We start from the raw sequence: 20317 nt of genomic DNA on the forward strand, positions 1-20317 counted from the left end.
TTTTGGCTTTTTGATAAACAATTAGAGTTTACAAAGTCTTCGAATGTCATGGCGCATGTACACGCTATATAAATATAATTTACTACAGAATTAGTGCATTGGCTTTTTTCTTTTATTACAGAATTAGTGCATGGACTATGTTGTATATGTATTTGTATGTAAAATTAAGCATATAATATACAGAACAATACAATGTTGTTGATAATCATTATAAAACACAACAATTTGGGGAGAACAAATAGATTAGTGGTAACAGCAGTCAGCAGACTGTAAGTGGGTTTAATTAAAAGAAGCCGATAGTTTTGAACATTTTAAGAATTTCTTATTGCGTACATGGAAAGAAGTGAAGCTGTTTCAACCATCTGCAGCCAACTTTGCATGGTCACAGCAGTAATATTCAAAGTTCAAAGATAAACAAAAGTGAAGAACTCTATCAAATTAATTATATTACAAATTCGTTTTGGATACGGTTACGATCTACCATTTTGAAATGATAAGTACAACCATAAAATTATTTGTAAGAAAACAAACATTAAAGAGATAGATACAGAATACAGAAAAAGTTTGCAACTAAAATTTTAAAGGAAGAGGAGATTTAGTATAAATTTTTTGATAAGAAGTGAAAAGGCCAATAATTTCTTAGAAAATTAAACTATTAATAAGCATGATATATACCTGAGGTCCTGAGCCATGTCATGTTGCTACTCGACGAGAACGACCGTTCTACTTCAAAACTACAAGGTATTAAAGTCAACGGTCAGAATAGTTGGCTCTAATATAATATCATTTTATTTAATTATACTTGCACGCATATATAGTTCCTAGTTATATATACTCTCAGTTTAACGAATGTCATGTCCGGATACACAAATCAATAATAACTCCATTTATCTTCAAAAGTCTTTCCTGATCTTTACTCTATCTCTCTTTTACCCATTCTCTTGATACTATTCAAATACTCATCATGATTCCTACAAGATGCCATGAGCTCAGCGGCTCTCGTCCTCCGTCGCTTAAAATCGCCGGAGAATCCCATTCCATCAAGAAAACGACGTCATGCAACGTCGTGAAACAGTCACGGCGACATGGACGGGCAGCTCCAGTAATCATCTACGCGCACTCTCCAAAGGTGATCCACACGCGTGCTGAAAACTTTATGGCCTTGGTTCAGCGGCTCACAGGTCTCGAGGAGATTAGAAGGCGGAACCCTAATGACGTCAACGAATCATCGTTGTCTGTGTTAACCACGGAAGAGGTCAGTGTCGGTACTGATGACACAAGTTGGGAGAGACATCAACAACGTAAAAACCTAGCTGATGTTCCATTGTATACGCCAAGCTCAATGGCCTTGTTTGGTTCTCCAATTCAACGTCTTTACCTGTCACCGAACCGGAACGATCCAGTTTAAACCCTCTGTTTAAGTTCATAAAATGTTATAATATGGTTTCCTTTCTTATAAATAAATTATGCTTTTAATTATTTGTTTTTATTGAAATTTTTTTAATTATTTGTTCGTTCGTGTGTTAAACCGTTTTCTAACTTGGTTCACTTAATGAAGGATATTTGGTGTAAAGGACACTTTTTGTGTTAAAGGGTTTTCATGACACTTAAATTTCTGTACATATTTGGTTGATTTGAAACGTAACAGGTTTGGAAAAGTTGTTCTTTTCGTTTATACGGCAGTTCGACAGAAAAATAAAAAAGAACCTCGAATTTCTTCCAACACCTCGTACTTGTCATATATGAAAAATAAAATACTATATGAACAAAATGACAATATGATGCCGCAAAATAAATGTTGCAACAGAATAATTCAGTCGTATATCGCTTATATCGCAATTTTCAAATCTGTTGCAAAATCTTATTATTTGAAATGGATTGGTGATGACGTTTGGAGATGGATATACGTCACGTTAATTTTTTTCAGCTGCACATGGACGACCAAGTGCGATTGCAGGCTTGCAGTTGAGCTCACCAGATGAAGAGGTGCCGTCTTAAATCAGTCGTAACATTTTGGTGTTTGATAAGAAGAATTTTGTGATGGAATATCAAACATATTTCGTGTTGAAATATTATGGCAGCCTTATATTAAAACAAAAAATTATTATGGCAGTGTTACGGATTCCATTACAGAAATTTTGTTTATTGAGGTAAGATGCTTTTTTCATTTTATTTGATTTTTCATGTTTATATGCAGAAATAATTTAATATAACATTATGTGAAAATTTTACTATGCATTATTCTTTATTGATCTATTTATTTTTCCTACTAAAATATTTTTATGTAAAATATATAAAACAAATGTGGTGAAATATATAAAACATATGTGATTATTTAAAAATCTAAATTATTGGTATAATTTTATTTTATTCTTCTCAAAAATGTCTCAGGCCAACTCTAAAAACACCAAAACACTAATTTTAAAATAATTTCATCTATAATAAAACACCAAAAATAACATTATCTCAATAAATTTGGTGTAACACTATTTATCACACCAAATATTAAAATACTGTAATTTATTACTTTTCATGTAATTATAGGAAGAAAAGTTTATTACATAATTGTAATTTATGGTTAAATTATTCATAAGAGTCAAATTGTGCTTATAAAATTTTCATTTTCACTGTGTGATATTCATATAGCAAAATTAACGAAAGTGCAATATTTATGTAATTTGTTTATTTCGTTATTTTCTTCTCTTTTTGCATAGTTATAAGAATGGTCCATAATTGTTGTTTGTCCACCTCATTCAACCAAAATTGATATCGTTAGGCCTTAATGTTGAGCCCAAATTACTAACTGAAATATGTTTCTATGTTCGTTAAGATTTACGGCCCATTACAAAAATCTTTAAACAGCATCTAGTTATATTATTTATTCAACTCCACTTATATCATAATCTACCGCGATGCACATACTCAATCCAAAGTTCAATTTTTTTTAATGGTGAAACTAGGATCGTTTTCTAGTTCCGGTGGATTCAAAGAAGAGATATTACATTCGGTGTACGGTTACACCGAGAAATCTGTGGTGTTATTTAACAATAGCAATGAATCTGTGGTGTTACCCCGTAAGTTATATGTGTTTTATTTTGGAAATTCGAACCAAAAAAATCATGAACTTTGCACAAATTGCCATAATAAATACGAACATACTGGCTAGCCCAAAAAATACCGAACTATATATCTATCTTATTAAAACAGAAACATTCTGTTGGACCTAACATTTATTTTGTAAGTTTTTAAATTAAATACACCTTTATACTTTATAATTAAACATACATTAAATCACTAATGTTCATTTCTTTATATTATTATCAATGTTTCCAAACAATATACTTATTTCTTTATAATACTATTAATGTTTCCAAACAATATACTTATTTCTTTATACTACTATCAATATTTCCAAACAATATATTTTTATACTACTATCAATGTTTCCAAATAATACAATAATTAATCTTAATTATTTTATATCTATCATTTTCTCTTTAAAATTTTGTAGAAATGTCATAATTTCATAAATTGCAAAATAGTGAACTTTAAAATTTCGATTATAAGATTACAAATTATGAAACTTTTACAATTTAAATCCAATTAGATTACATATCGGTCATCCATCAGTTCAATCGGTTAGTCTCGGGTTTTAGTGATTCTTTAATATGAATATTTTAAAAACATAAATTGAATTGTCAGATCTCCGGATTAACCGGTATAATCACAATCGGGTTGAATTTAAAAATACTGATTTAAATACAAAAATATTTTAAATACACACTCTTTAAAAATTACCAAAATATTTGTTAAATTATTAGTAATATTTTTTATCGTAAAATATCCCACGCTTCAAAAGCGCGGGTCAAAATCTAGTATCTTATTAAAGTAGAAGTACCAACTCGAGTATTTGGATGTAGTTATAGCAGAAACTTAAAAAAAAATTGTTTGGCAACTTAGATAACATCTAAATTAACTACACGATTTGGGCCTAAAAATTAAAATATGAAATACGCAACTAGGCTAATCATATTCGATAATGGATCTGTAAGTTTTATGAGTTTTTATATTGGTAAAATAATATTCATACAAAAATCGTGTATAGGCAGCATCAAAATTACAAATCTCATCTATTGTTCATAAAAGAACTATTTCATACACAAATATAACCATTTTAATCCACTATACTCATGTATAACCCAGACAAACCATTATCTTTTATCAACCGGGGAACCAGTCAGTGTTATATTGATTATTCCACAGACCCATAAAATTAATATGCCATCGATTGAGCTTGTATTAAACCGGATTTTAACCTATAATTTCGTCTTTATATTAAACCGGAATTGAACCATCTTACAGACTTATCAAACAAGAATATTCTAAGTTATTCCTTTAATTAACCTCTTTGATCCTATAATTTAGATAGATCTCGCGTGCACAATATCAATACTATTAATTCTTCAACATGTCCAATTGATAGTAGTTTGGTCCAAAAAAATGTTACTACATAATCAATATTACATTAGATTCATATATCAATATAAAACTAATTATATAAAAATAACGACCTTTTACTATACATATATACACGTAACATTCACTATAATCCCAAATTTTAGGAGCCCACTTTTCCAAATACAGTTTTATTAGACAGTTATATTAATAACAAAGCAAAAGGAATAAATGATGATCGTATTTGATATTAACAATTGATAACAACATATACAGATATAATATATTTTTTGTAAGCAGTTTAGTTATTGTGTCTACTTTTTTTTGACTAAGGTTCTAATGCGTTGATGTTAATACGTTGTGTCCAACTAAATATTTTATAACTGTATCTAAATAATTATAACCACCTTCTAAATATTGATATATGTTATGTTTAATTATTTATTTATTCTATTAATAATAACTAACTTCTATTTATTTTTATAATTGTTCCTACTTTAATATTGTTACTAACCACGTCATATGTTTATTATTATTGAGTTTTGATGAACATTCAATTCTCTCAGAAATTATTCATGCGACAATTTCTCAAAAACAGTTATATTTTTTCGTGATTTAACTCAGTTCCAAAGAAACCCAGGAAAAACAGTTATATTTTTCAATAGGTATTGGAGTCTGAAAAAATTTCTGAAAAAATTCTCATCAACACTGTAAAAAACAGTTATAATTTTCAACGGATATTTATAATTTCTGAATTTTTATATTTCTCAATGTTTTCTTACATTGAAAATAGTGTGGATTGGTGGATTTCGGATCGTGGCTACTTGTCGATCCGCAAAGTATTTAAAAAATTTAAATTAAAAAAGTTTTTTTTAAATACAGAAATTTAAAAATAATAATTTAAAATTTAAATCATGTATAAAATTTTTATTATAATATATTTTAATAATAATTAAAGCAAAGCAGGTGCGAGTATAAAATTATTTGTTTGTGGGTTGTGCGGGTCATATTTTTAACCAAAGAAAAATTGAAAATTCACGGGTTGGCGGGTCAACGGACGAGTTCGACCTGAAATCCAGCCTTAACCGTGGGTATACCGGATCAATTTTTAAATTGCTATTATTTAATAAAATATATTTTGATTAAAATTTATATACAAATATAATTACAAAAAAATACAAATATAATCAGAAAGAAAAAACAAATATCAAAAATTAAATTTAAAACAGAAATATATATCCGGGCGGGTCAAAATATATTTCTCAACGGGTTGACTAAACCCGCAGATTTCAATTTTCAATTATCAACCCGCGGGTTTCAGTTTTGGACGAAACAAAATTGAAATCTGCGGGTTGGCGGGTTCGACCGACAATATACCAGATCAATTTTTAAATTGCTATTATTTAATAAAATATATTTTGATAAAGATTTATTATAAAGAAAATCATATATATAAGCACAAAGAAAACACAAATATGAGAATTAAATTAAAACAAAAAATATACCCGCCCTTTTAAGGGCGGGTCAGAATCTAGTTTGACTTTAAACTTTAATCATTAAGTTATCGCTGACTCGCCAAATTAAACACACCGTTACAGAATGATTAAACGACGTTTGCAAAGATCGTTAAGTAAAACGACATCGTTTTACCTATTTTTATTATCAAAAATATGTTGTTCGCGTGGATCGAACCTGAGAACTCATGGCCAAATGACAAAGTTTCTTGCCACTAGACTACTGTCACTTTTAAGAATATCCATAACATATTTTCTTTTATTGAGTATCAAACAAATCTCAAAAATCTAAATTCTTTTAAAAAAATCCAAAAAATCTTAAAAATTCAAGAAAATTCTGAAAATTAAAATTAAAATTACAAATAAGTTTTTTTTAAAAAAAATCAATACATTACAAATTTCAAAAAAAAATCTAAAATAATTCAGAAAGCGCAACGAATTAAATTTAATGATTAAAAAACTTGAAACATATTTTTAAATAAATTAACGTATATAATATAAAATAAAAATGATATTTATCACACTATAGATTTTAGTATGAATAATGTATTTAAGATAAAATAGACAAATGATAATTAAGATACAATAAACAAATGATATTATCACAAAATTTTTTTTCTAAAATATGATAATAATTAAATGAAAAACATTTGTAGTGTGATAAATATCATTTTTCTATTTTATCTCAAATATATTAATTTATAAAAAAATATGATTAATGTATTTAAGATAAAAAAACTCAAATGATCTTAGATACATTAATTTTTAGAAAAAAGTTTAATGTTTTGATTTTTTTTAAGTATTTAGAATTTCAATTTTAATTTTAATTTTCAGAATTTTCTTGAATTTTAAAGATTTTTTGGAATTTAGATTTTTCGAGATTTGTTTGATACTCAATAAAAGAAAACATGTTATGGATATTCTTAAAAGTGACAGTAGTCTAGTGGCAAGGAACCTCGTCATTTGGCCATGAATTCTCAGGTTCGATCCACGCGAACAACATATTTTTGATAATAAAAATAGGTAAAACGACGTCGTTTCATTCCATCTCAAAACGACATTGTTTTACTTAACGATCTTATTTAACGTTGATTAACCACCGTCTTAACTGTTAGTTAACGGTGTCTTAATCTGGTCGGTCAATCAAAGTTTCTTAATAAACTGATAAAAATCAACAAAAAATTCATGCTTTTTTTGGCCACCCTCAAGTCCATATTTCTTTTGGCCATTTTTGCCATGTTCAGTGTTTTTTTTGCCGAATTCCCGTTTTATTTTACTGTAGTTCTTAGCTGGATTATCTCTGTGTTTTGTTTTGGAGATTATTGGTTTCTAAGCAAATTATATTAAAAAATGTGACATACGAAAAAAGTGTAGTAAATACGAAACCTCTACATGATTTTTTTTTTCATATTTATTAAGATCACATATATCATCTAGCAGTATCAAAATGAGCTATAACTCATGAAATAGTCAAAATTCGGTTCGATTTTTCATGAATATGATCTTTAATTTTTAAGTTCATTTAATAAACGAGTTTAATGATCAAACTTAAATTAAATCACCAGTTACATTAATGATATTTAATGAACATGAGTTAACTCATGAGCTTTGTCTTTTTATATTATACATATACGAATGATTTCTATTTTTCTATGTAAGAAAAATATTTTCTATATTAATTATATTATCTTTTAAAATTAAAATATAAAACCAAAAAGTAATAAATATATATAAAACATAAAAAATGATATCAATCCTCACATCATATATCTTTTGAATTAAAATATATCCTTAAGACTCTCATGTGGAATAATATCTTTACAATTTGAATAGATGAAGAGTTTGAAGATAATCATCACAAAATTCTTATGTGAAATATATTTTTAGATTACTCATTTACCTTTGATTTAATATATTATTAGGTCTTGGTTTTATTCAATATTTGATATTAGCGATTCGAATTTTAAAATTTTAGTTATATTATAAAAATTATTCTATATTTTATTTTTTTAATTATTTTTATTTTTTTATATTTGATCACGAGTTAACTCATTAACTCATGATCTTGATGATCTGAGTTTATTTGCATATTAAAATTTATAAAATAAATGAGTTAAGCTGAACTAGTTCATGAAAGATTCGAGCTCACCATGAACTGAACTGAGCTGAACTAGTTATCTCATTTCGAATCCCTAACATCATCTATATATCAGATACAAAAGAATCACAAATGTATCAAACACTCTTGATTTAATACTTCGTTATGGTACATAACTTCCATAATCATAGTCCTGAACCATTTTCCACATTAGTTTACATTTTAACTCTACGTTTCCCTGCATATACTTTCAACAACTACTGTCACAATCACACACCGGCCACATGAACAATCTCAGTTATAAAAATCACAAATACCACTAAGCTCTAAAAACTGGTATCAAAACCGGTACGCATAAGCAATATAGTATAGAAACGCCAAAACAACCTAGAAAAAAATTAGAAAGCGGATATGTTATATATATATATATATATATATATATATATATATATTAAAATTTAATGTATTAGTTTAAAAAGAAACTTATGTAAAACTATATGATTCAAAATCAAAACATTTATGTTCATTCTTAATAATCTATATCAAATAATCTGACATCAAATCCCTTTTAAAAAGAATAACAATTCAGGTCATGAATAATATTAATTATTATCAAATTAATATTAAAAATATTCTTCATTATTATATTGTTAACTAAAACTCTTTTGTTTTTTTCTGTTTTGATAAATACTAATTATTTTATGATTAAAAGCTGTTAACTAATATTAAAAATATAATAAAAATAATGTTTCTTTTTCAAATATAAATATTATATAAGTTATATTGAAGTATTAGTTTTATTTTGTAAATTTTCATTGTGTAAATTAAATTTGTCATATATTTTTATTTATAATATCCGATTGAGATATAAAATAGTAATATTAATAAACTATAATCAGTTTTAGTTAGAAAATTAAATAAACAGTTTTGATTGGACCAAAAACAGTTTTGAAAACGAAAAAATTTTGTTGTCACTAAAGTATATCATCAAATATGATGCAACACTGTAGCAAATAAAAAAATACACTATCATGCGAGAAATTAACGGATTGAGTCACTTTATGACTTTGTCTAGCACAATAAGTCACTCTGAACTACGGAGACACTTTTTAGTGTCTAAATACAAATCTACCCTCAAAGGCAACTAGTTAAGTTTCAGTTAGCTTTGGTCTTTATGTTTTATCTACTGGAGATCTCTATTTACGATTTGAATTTCAAATTTCCTTCTCAATAATTAATTATTTTTCATTTCTTTTTTGGGTTTGAATTTTTTCTCCTCCTTTTTTATCGAGATCACGTGGATTAGAGGGAACTGATCTCTTTTTCTCCTATGTATTCTGACGAAGGCGACAAATGAGATTTGACTGTTGTGGACTTTCCGAGATGACGAGGAGCGGGAGGCGAGCAGGGAAAGAGCACTGTTTTGGTGGTTAGATGTGGGGGGAGATCTGGGTTCAATCGATTACTAAGGTTTGATAAATCGGGGAAGATCTGGGTTCAATCGATTCAGATGTGGGGTTGGTTTTCGTAGATTGGGGAGATTTAGATGTAGGGTTCAATCGAGGTGTGTATTACTGTCGAGAAGCTTGAAAAGCTCTCTGGTGTCAAGGTCTCTTCTTTTGTTTTGTTGTTTCTTTATCTTTCAGCTGAAACTTCTTGTCAAAAATAATCCCGGTGCTCATTTTGTCTTTATGGTGAAGCAGGTCTTTGATTGTTGGTTTGAGAGTGGGTCAATGCCTTATGCGTACATCCATTATCCTTTTGAAAACAAGGAGCTTTTTGTGCAGAACTTTCCTGGTCATTTTGTGGCTGGTATGTTTAAACCTGCATATGTAAAATCATCTCTTTACTATCTTCAATTACTGTACTTAAAAATTAAGTAATGAGTCGAGGCTAATGGAAGGTGTTAGTATTAATATTAAGCAAACATGATTTTAGAAGTGTATTGAAAAAAGGAACAATATTGTTTTTCTTTTTTGTAGACAATTAATAGAATCTAAACTTCTGGTTTGACATATACAGGTTTTATCATCTTATGCTGCTGTCGACTGCACTATTTGGAAAGCCAGCATATCGAAATCTGATTTGCAATGGTCTTGTGCTTGCTGAGGATGGAAAAAAGATGACCAAACGCTTGAAGAATTATCCGCCTCCTATGGAAGTCATAGATGAGTACGGAGCTGAAAGTTTTCCTGTAATATTCTTGCTTCTGGTCTTCTATTAGTTATGGAAATCTTGGGGTCATTAATTAGTAACTTATACGTGAACGTTGACAGGATGCTTTGCGATTGTACCTCATAAACTCTCCGATCGTACGCGCTGAGCCACTACGGTTCAGAAAGGAAGGAGTACTTGGTGTTGTGAGTTATCTTGGTTGTTCATTTTTATTGCTCTGCTTATATGAGTAGAGATCTATTGTTTGTCTGAACTGTTTTGGTCTCTGTATGTGGGGATCACTAGGTCAAAGATGTATTTCTTGCATGGTACAATGGGTATGCTTCCTTGTTCAGAATGCAAAGAGGCTTGAGATTGAGGGTTCTGGACCATTTGTTCCTACTGATTTAGCAACTTTAGGGTCATCAAACGTTCTCGATCAACGGACGGGATTTGACGGCGAGGCGGAGGCGACTAGGAATTTATGAGTTGGTTACATACAATTATATGTTTCAGTCTATGTACGGCGAAAACGTAATCCACGTGTACAAATTTTTCAAAGTCTACATGTACACCGGATCGTAAAGCTTCACTATAGTATCCATATGTACACCTTCTTTTAAGAGCTACATGTACCCCTGGTAGCAAGATCATGTGTACACCACAATTACTTTTAGTTTTGGTCAAGAAATATGAAACAATTTGAAAGAAGATTTGTTTATTATTGGAGAATAAATCTCAGTTAATGTTTTTGATGTTTGAGTAAACTGGTTGTTTAGATAGAGATAAGTTAGATTTATGACCATATTGTGAAGAGAGTTTGATGTGTGTAGTATGTAAATCATCTACTAAGAATCACAGTGTAACTGGTGGGTAGTGTGTACACATTGATAACCATATTTGTTTCTGTATATGTACACCAGATTTCCGTTGTACACATGGATACTTAAGGTTAGGTGCTACTTCCATCTTTTTTGGGTTGTAAATTTTATCAATGCATTTCTTCTTGTTTTGATGTATTTCTATTTATTTTCTTTCAAGTTTTTCTTTGATCAACTGGTCATATATACCATTCGGAGTATTAAGAAATCTAATTTCAGCTAGTGTAAGTAAGAATTTATATAAGACAAATGAGCTTCTGAATCAAGAGTGGTCAGTTGCGAGCTTAGGTAAACTTATCCACAATTATCTTTAATCTCTATATATCCAAAATTGTTGTCTCCATAGTTATAAAAAGAAATAATGTTGGACGTTGTGAAGTCCCAAGAATTTGAAGTTCATAAATCTGTAAAGAAAGCTCAAGAAGCAATGATAATTAATGGCAGCAAAGGAATCTGCCAAATCAGAAGCTGCAAAAGTAAGGTTATAAAGTCTCTTACGACAATACAGGTTTTGTCTTAATAACTCTCTTACATATTTGTCTTTGTGTTCGACAGTTTACCGTGTAATGTGTTCTTCTTGATTTATGATGTGAATTTGATATTTCCAGCTGATCAAGCCACAAGGACGGCTAATTTACTGAACGGGATTGAGCAAAATGGATTTCACGAGGTTAATGCAAACTGACAGGCCAGCGACTATCACGTTCTGATTCAATAAGCAACACCTCTGGACTTTGGGGGAAAATCCCAGTCGCCAAAAGAACACAGATGCAATGCAAGCATGGAAAGGACGAGCTTCAAAGTGACGGGTTCGAATCAGTAATGGTTTCTTAGAAGATGTTGGTGACACACGCCGAAACTCAAGAAGCTTAGTAACAACATCAAAGTGGAAGCAGAGTGGATCGAAGAGTATGAGCCTGGTGTTTTATATCACACTGCTGGCCCTTGTTGATGGAACCATAGATCTCAAACGTGTGTGCTCTAGGTAACATTTAATAGAATCGCTTCTGTTATTCTAGAGACCTAGGTGGTTTGGTATCTAGGTTGTAGTAAACCGATGAAACCGTGATCTATGTGTTTTTGGAATGAAAGTAAAATAGGTTTCCAAGTTTATTTTGTAAAGAAAAGTTGTGCTCTTGTATATATGATATATAAAAGTTATGAGGAGCGAAATAGATTGTACACCCAATAACATATGGAACACTCAAATTTCAAAGTCACGCAACCACAACACATTATGTTTCAGTCTATGTACGGCAAAAACGTAATCCACGTGTACAATAGTATCCATATGTACACCTTCTTTTAAGAGCTACATGTACCTTCTTATGGTCACATGGCCAAAATCTGCAATCTTGGGCAGTCCATATTCTCAAGCTTCAAATCTCTGTGGTCAGACTCCTACGCTAGCATCAAGGCCTTAACAAAAACTAAATCACACATCTCTTAATCTCACCCACAGAGAATTCATCTCCTCATAATCCGTTCTTCTTTAGCCTATTGGCATCTCAGATCACCGCGGCGAGATACTTGAACACGACGAGGAGACCATCAGAATTGAGTCTAGCTCTGTAAATGTCTGTGTATGCTCCATGTTTCAACTCTACTCTTCCACTTCCTATAGCCCTTAATACTCTCTAAAAAACAAGAGTCCATAAATAGTAAACCATGATTAACCTTTCAAAAAGAAAAAAATCAACATATATTTGTACTGTACCTGCAACTGAGCTCACTGCCACCGAGTTATATGATCTTGACAATGTATCAGCTTCAAACTCCGAAGCTTTCGATCTTTTCCGGCTGATATGGAGTCAAAATAGCCACTTTAAATCCAATCTAGGAACAGCAAATCTTTCATATACTTGAGAGTTTGAAAGAATACCTAAGCAATTAAGAAAACAACTTTACAACCAAAAAACATGATACGAATCTCATACCAAAGAGTCAAAACGAGTTGACATTGAAAATCCACCAATTAGATTTTAAGAACCCATATGATGAATCTAGTCAACGAATTACTAATATATAAGAGATAATTCGTCGCTTAAGTATTCTTTATCAGCCACTCACGACCTACCTCATGAGAACTAGGGTTTTGAATCGTCTCCATCGATTAGAGATTTGGAATCAACGATACTAGCAGAGGATTCGGAAGACGCAGCCCCCTAGAAGAACCAGTCGCCATGAAACACATGATAATTCTGGAAAGTTTGTGCAACCAATGAAATCAAATAAAAAAAAACTTTGAACAGAGAGACCCAGAAAAAAAAGTTTTACGATAGTTTATTTTTGTAAACTAAGTTTTACGATAGTTTTTTAGTTAGAAAAACATTAGTTAGCTTTTAGAAGTGTGCACATGGGTAAAATTGGAATTTCTCATGGTCAGGAATAAAGGAAAGACAATAGAAAGTGTGGTAGGAGTAGAAAGTGACTTGGAATGGTATTAATAAGTGCAAAAGTGACATTCAGTGTAAATTTCTCCTATCATGCAGTCATGTTTACCGTCTACTTTGAAAGAAAAACAAAATCAAATTGTACACTATTTCAGTGTCATGGCGTCCGGTTGGAGGTTATATAAAGGCATCTCTATCTCCACTTCATATTTTACTCATTTTATTCTATAGATAGAGTAAAATATGGGAGTGAGGACGGAGATGCTCTAAGAATTTAAGAGCAAAATTTTGCCGCATGTTATTTATTCTTTAATTATATTTTAAAATTATTGTTTCATACTTTGATAGAGTTTTAACAATACTAATATTCTTGTGATATCTCCAATGATACTCTAAATTTTTTTTATATATTTTACTATGAAATAGATTAATTTTATTATATAATTGGATTAGCTTTAACGATTTACTCAAAAATAGTATGGAATATAGAAAAATATTGTTTTTCACTCTGAAATTAAAAAATAGCATTTCTCTATATTTCCTATATTATAAAGTAATTATATTTTAGAGTATATAGAGAAAATGTTGAACACGTTGAACACGTTCTATTTAGTTTTAGACACAAATAGTGTGAGTGGTGCTGTAAATATTTTCCCACCTGTAATGGGATTAAATTCTTGTTTTGCTCATGTGTCTTGGTTTTCTGATGAAAAATGTTGACAAAAAAACAAAGAAAAATATTTATCTCTTTTGATTGGTAAAATTAGCATGAGACTATATTTAGACCACTTTTCAGCTATATGTTCCATCAGTTCTAGACATATTTTCACACTCATCTTCATATACTTTCCTCAATAATAATATTTAGAGTAAAACTCTTTTTTTCTTTATAAAAATTATGTTTACTTCTCTGTTTATTAAAAAAGAAATAATATTTTTGATTTTTATTATATATTTAGAGATTATTATTTTAGAAAAAGCTTTAGAAACAGATCAATTTTCTATCTTATTTTTTTCTATTTTTGTTGTCTGTTTGGTGGGAAAATGGTCTTTTTTAACCCGAATAATTTCGGTCGTGCCAAATACTACCTGAACTATTGATCAGTGCTAAATACGATCCCAACTCAATTATAATTTAAAAATACTATATAGACTTCTTAAAATGTGCCAAAATCTATCTGAACAACTGATTAGTGTTAAATACGACCCCAAATCAATTATAATTCAAAATACTGCATAACTTCTTAAAACGTGCCAAAATCTAAATTGACCGTAAAATAAGTTAGTCAACCGTTAAAAAAACAAAAAACTTCGTTTTGGTTTAATCTTTTTTTTTTAAATATGTTCATTCTGAGATTCGAATCCGTGCATTGATTCACTTTAAAAGAGACACTCTAACCACTGAACTAAAGTAAATTTTTGATATATACTTCTTCATATTCTCTGAATAAAACTTTGGTGATAATTGTTTCTCATTTTTATGAATACATTAACATATTCTTTTAACTACCATATATTTAATATACTTATATTATACTAAAATATAAATATAATAAAATATTTTAAATTGCACAAATTAAATATAATTAAAAATTTGAAACTATTTATAAAGTTTTCTTATATAAATTATTGTAATTTTAAAAATTTATTATATTACTCCACTACTATAAATATATTATATAAATTTTTAAAAATAAAAAATTACCATTCAAATTTTTAAAATTACAATAATTTATATAAGAAAACTTTATAAATAGTTTCAAAATTTTAAGTATATTTAATTTTGTATCATTTCAAATATTTTATTATTTATATTTTAGTATAATATAAGTGTATTAAAGATATGATAATTATAAAACATTTTAATATATTTATAGAAATGAGAAAAATTATCTCCAAAATTTTATTTGGAGAAGATGAAGAAATATAGTAGTATATATACTTTCGAATTCGTAATAATATATCAAACATTTACTTTAGTTCAGTGGTTAGTGTCTATTTTAAAGTGTATCAATGCACGAATTCGAATCCTAGAATGAATATGTTTTTTTTTTGGAAAATGATTAAACCAAAACGTCATCATTTTGTTTTTTTTAACGGTTGACTAATTTATATTACGGTTAATGTAGATTTTAGCACGTTTTAAAAAGTTTAGATAGTATTTTTAAATTATAATTGAATTGAGGTCGTATTTGGCACTGATCAATTGTTCAGGGAGTATTTGGTACGATCGTAATTGTTCGGGTTAAAAAAGGTCATTTTCCCTCTGTTTGGTTTCTGCCCTATACTATATTTTAATCTCGTTATAATTATTTATTTCAAAACCTTTTACTATAAGCTCGAACCGGCCTCGTTGCTGGCTTGGCACTATGTGGCACGCACTTCAAAGTAGTAACCGACCAAACCAAACAGACGACAAAAGTTAACCCATCCTTTTTTTTTTCTTTCCTATGTAATTTTATTAAAGGGACTAAGTCCAAAACTATATAATACAAAGGCCTAAAAACACATGGGCATCCGAAACAACTAGGCTAACAGCCCAAACTACAAACACCACCGTCCTACTAGCGTAACTCTTATCGCCACGCAGGCCCACATGTTGAGATCCTGCAGCACCGAGACACGCGTCAGCCAGTCACATCAACGTGACCCAATCACCAGGATACCACCGGAGATGACGAGAACCGCCACTGGTTTCGCCGGAACACACCGGCATCGTAGCCACCGCCACCAAACTTTCCGCCTGGACTCTTACAAGGAGAGTTTCATCGGACCTGTCCCGAGCCACCGGAAACACCACTAACTATTCAATCTCACCCGTCTTTATCCTCTCTACCGCTTCAATTCCGTCGACGGAGATCTTCGAAACGACTGAGCCGAGATTCCATCCGCCAAACAGACCTTCTAGCGAGGACAAGGAGAGGTACACATCCACTGGAACCGCTTTAAAATCACAACAAAAGCCGACCGCCTAAAACCGAAAGAGAAGGTAGAAGACGCCGGAGTCAAAACCGGACGATCGCCAAAAGCCCTGTCGCCGGAAGCTGGAGAAACGTCGGATTAATCATCATCAGGAACACAAGACCCGACCGACATCGCGGCTAAGGGAGCCCGCCGATGTCGGTCGGATTAACGAAATCACGATCGAAGATCTGAGTTAGAGAGAAGATAGAGCGAAATAAGAGAGAGAAGTGCGGCTTGTTCCATAACATTATGACAAAAAAAAATTGCAGAATAAAAATCGAGCAGACAAACACACAAAAAATATTTACAAAATGCTTGTGTTCTCGTTTAAACATTTTCACTTTTGAATTTTTCGCCGTCTTTAATTTATAAACGCAACCGTCCCAATCAAATCTTAAATATTTTCCTCACCTTTGATTGTTAAAATTAGTACGAAAGGTTTTTTCTACCATTTTTCAGCCATATGTTCCATTAGTCCTAAGTTCCTAACCATATTTTTCCGACATTATTTTCACTATTTATTTCAAAAACCTTTCAGAAACTTGCAACCGACCACATTGTTGGCTTCGCATTATTGAGCCACTAAGAGCATCATTAACCCAACAACTCTAATAGGAGTGCTTAATCATTTTTTAACAATATATGAGTGTTAAGCAATTATCTTAAGCAATCTCTAAATAAATGTCTTCTAATGGTAATTGCTTATTTAGGAGTGCTTAAAAATAATTTCAAAGATTTGATCAAAATACAGAGACAAAGGAGCTTCTGTTTATAGTTAAGCAATGAGCTAGAATCAGAACATGTACCTGTCTTGAAACAAAGAGATGAAACTGGACATCTTCACTCTTCTTGACCTGCAAAACAAGATCACAAGAAAACATGACAATCTCTAGGTCCGTGATACAAGAAAGCAAGACAACAAGAAGAAAACAAGACCACATGTCAGAACCAATGGCACACGGACCTGCATTGCTTGCATATGACTTATCTCTCTGTGTGTCTCAAGTGAAGTCCAAAGGGTAGAAAACGAGAATCACATACTTCTTCCCAATGTATTCAGAGAGCTTAACCTGAAACCCATCAACCACAAATTAGTTTCTATAGCACATACTACTCCAATTAGCTGCAAACTTATGTCATTGTTGTAAGAAACTAGTAAAGATAAAATGGAAAAAAAAAGGAAGGTTACTTTAGACAAAAGATACCTTGATGAACTCCTGATCAAACACAGCCTCAGCCTCAAAATCAAGCGCCTTGTTTCCAACCAATGGAAGATCATCCTATCAACACACACAAAAGAAAGTACAAATCGTTAAAAACATCAAATTTAATGAGCAACATATCTCAAATCAACCATAGAGAATCTCTGCTTTGTCAAAAATACAGAGAAGACTAAAGCAAAGAAGAAGTATCGGCATTAAAGTAATAGCTTACGGCCTGAGCTTTGATAGTGAAGGTCCGGCGAGAGAGCTGGAGCTGAGGGAAGAGCGGAGAGCAAAGCCAGAGCGGAGAGTGGAGGATATAGTTCGAAGGAAAGAGAGTGAGGAGGGAGACGGAAGCGAAGACTTGGCTGGAGAAACTCGAGTGGAGGAGATGAGAGTGGTTGAAAAAGCTATAGACGCAGCCATTGATACCTCCGTCGCCACTGCGTTAGATTCTGGGTTTTGTAATCTCTTCATCTCAGTGTTTTCATCTGTAAAGACACAAACTTTTGAGAAATCGAATCTAGGAATATGAAACCCTTTGATCAAATCCCAGAAAAGAATCAAACTTTTTCTGTTGGACCTTACCTGAAACGGCGGTGTGATGGCTGAGAAAGATGACTTCGTCAACAGCTTCTCCGGTCGCTTCTTCTCCGATTCTCTTGTCGCCGATTAAGATTGGAAGGGAAACAAGCGACGTTGCTTCTGTCGCTTAATCAAGCGCCGTTGTTTAAGGTAATTGATATTTTTCTTTTTTTTTTTAATTCTAATAACCCTAAGCGACGGCTTAAGCAACCGCGTTAAGGATGCTCTAACTTAATCGACCAAAACCAAACACCGAAAAAACAAATTAAATCATTTATATATTTCTATAATAAAATCATCTGGAGGCTGATTTTATTCAAATTTAAAAATAAAAACCGACGAGAAGCAAACATACAAATTATTTACAAAACGTTCGGCGTCCCCGTTTTAAACATTTTCGCGTTTTGGAGTAATTCGCCGTCTTTAATTTTATAGACGCAACCGTCCCAATCAAATTCTTAATCATTATATTTAATCACCGCCGCTTCTCCTCAACGAAACCATCACCCGCGACAACGACGTCAGCGTCCCACCAAGTCTCACCGTCAGACTCCGTCAACGCACCGTTAAACTTCCTCAAATCTCCCACGGCGATTTTCCCGCTGACGTCATCCCTGACGTATAGCTTCTCTACGCCGCCGACGTCAACTCCGACTATATTCCCGAGAAACCTCCCCGGCTGCCTCCACTCCGCCAGCAACGCCGGCATCCGAAAACCAACGCGTGGATCACACGCCTCCACTTTAACGGCGTCTCTGCCTTTCTTCTCCGCCGTCAAGAAAAACGACGCCGGCGAGGAGGAGCAGTTCTTGAAAAACGACGCCACCACATTGCTCCGTTGATCTCCTCCGTCGTCTATATCTAAATGATCCCAAAGCTTCACGACACCGCTCGACCCGATCCCACCGAGATCCGGCCACGAGAACAAATCTCCGAAACTACCTTTGAAACATCCGAAATTACCGTTTTGCCCCTGGTCGTCATTACTGTAATAATCAGACCCTTTCACGCGGAAGCCTCCGTTGACCCATCCCTTATTATAGATAAAGTCAACGTCTTTCTCATCTTCATCATCATCTTCTTGATCATCTTCGTCTTCTTCGTTGTCTGAAGAGACAGAGGAGGAACAGGAAATGTCGGAGTCGCTGTCGTAATCATCGAAAAGAGTTGGTGGAGATATCGAGACATCGATTTTTCGTAACCTAGTAACAACTAAACTCTTGAGTCTTGTAATGAAATTTGTGAAATAAGCTAAAAAGGCGATAATCAAAGCTCCCCATTTCCAGAAACCGTAGGCTTGGTGTAGCTTTCCGATACCGGAAACAGCGACGGATCTAGAGAGGAACGACGGGTCGTTAATTGAGCTCATGCCCACTTCGAAATCTCTTATTATATTAATCATCGGAACCTCCATGGCTTCTAGAGAAAACAAAAAAAAAAAGAATTAATAACGTTTGGTTTTGTTAGAAAATGGTTGAGAGGGGAAAGAAGAAGAGGGTTGAATGCAAGAGAGGAAGTAAGTCTTATAAAGAGAGAGATGAGGAGCAAAAGGTAACTAGCGGATGAGCGTGAGAGTTTCGTGGAGACACGTATGAAAAAAGTGAGAAAGATAAGGTAACAATCGCAATGAGTTGTTGACAGAAAAAAAAAAAAAAACAATCGCAATGAGTTAACATGTGCCAGATGGATTCTATGTGTCTATCATTAAAGTGTGTAGAACTATTATCTCTCTGCACCACAATAAAAAAACAAATTTTCTTGTTTTTTCGGTGTTATTTTAGTAATTAAAACCATAAATACACAAGTAGTTCGAACCACCTACCAGGCTACCACAATATAGCTTTACTAGGTGGTTTGCCCGCACATGCGGGCATAATTTTATTTTAAACTTTTAATAATTCACAATTATAATAATAGATTATTATTTATGTTATCAAAAATTTAATTAAACATCATTTTAAAAAATAAAAGATAATAAATTTAAATTTGAAATAATACAAATTATTTTGGCCTAATAAAAGATAATTCTTACATATATTAAGTTGTTATCTAAAGAAAATATTTTACGTAT

At 31.8% G+C, this 20317-nt stretch overlaps 3 protein-coding genes and 2 long non-coding RNA genes across 5 annotated transcripts; 2 read left to right on the forward strand and 3 right to left on the reverse strand.

The window, feature by feature from the left end:
* The first annotated feature begins 862 nt into the window (after positions 1-862).
* On the forward strand, positions 863-1477 carry LOC108835059 (VQ motif-containing protein 8, chloroplastic). Its single transcript, XM_018608364.2, has one exon. It carries the CDS (start codon positions 965-967, stop codon positions 1406-1408), a length of 444 nt encoding a protein of 147 aa, XP_018463866.1. The 5' UTR covers positions 863-964; the 3' UTR covers positions 1409-1477.
* A 7789-nt stretch (positions 1478-9266) lies between these two features.
* On the forward strand, positions 9267-10978 carry LOC108835036 (uncharacterized). The gene is made up of 5 exons (XR_008942930.1): positions 9267-9676; positions 9771-9879; positions 10090-10239; positions 10344-10427; positions 10528-10978. It is a non-coding gene; the product is annotated as an uncharacterized LOC108835036 (long non-coding RNA).
* Positions 10979-12296: 1318 nt separating this feature from the next.
* On the reverse strand, positions 12297-13618 carry LOC108835035 (uncharacterized). Its single transcript, XR_001946893.2, has 3 exons — positions 13180-13618; positions 12820-12984; positions 12297-12739 (listed from the first exon to the last, which is right to left on the reverse strand). It is a non-coding gene; the product is annotated as an uncharacterized LOC108835035 (long non-coding RNA).
* Positions 13619-16682: 3064 nt separating this feature from the next.
* Positions 16683-18389, reverse strand: LOC130501330 (uncharacterized). Its single transcript, XM_056996227.1, has 4 exons — positions 18250-18389; positions 17894-18152; positions 17665-17739; positions 16683-17529 (listed from the first exon to the last, which is right to left on the reverse strand). Exons 2-4 carry the CDS (start codon positions 18136-18138, stop codon positions 17493-17495), a joined length of 357 nt encoding a protein of 118 aa, XP_056852207.1. The 5' UTR covers positions 18139-18152; positions 18250-18389; the 3' UTR covers positions 16683-17492.
* Positions 18390-18508: 119 nt separating this feature from the next.
* LOC108819622 (uncharacterized) lies at positions 18509-19841 on the reverse strand. The gene has a single exon (XM_018592680.2). It carries the CDS (start codon positions 19658-19660, stop codon positions 18722-18724), a length of 939 nt encoding a protein of 312 aa, XP_018448182.2. The 5' UTR covers positions 19661-19841; the 3' UTR covers positions 18509-18721.
* Positions 19842-20317: the final 476 nt, after the last annotated feature.

The sequence above is a fragment of the Raphanus sativus genome, chromosome 2 (genome assembly GCF_000801105.2).
Source record: "Raphanus sativus cultivar WK10039 chromosome 2, ASM80110v3, whole genome shotgun sequence".
Classification (NCBI taxonomy): domain Eukaryota; kingdom Viridiplantae; phylum Streptophyta; class Magnoliopsida; order Brassicales; family Brassicaceae; genus Raphanus; species Raphanus sativus.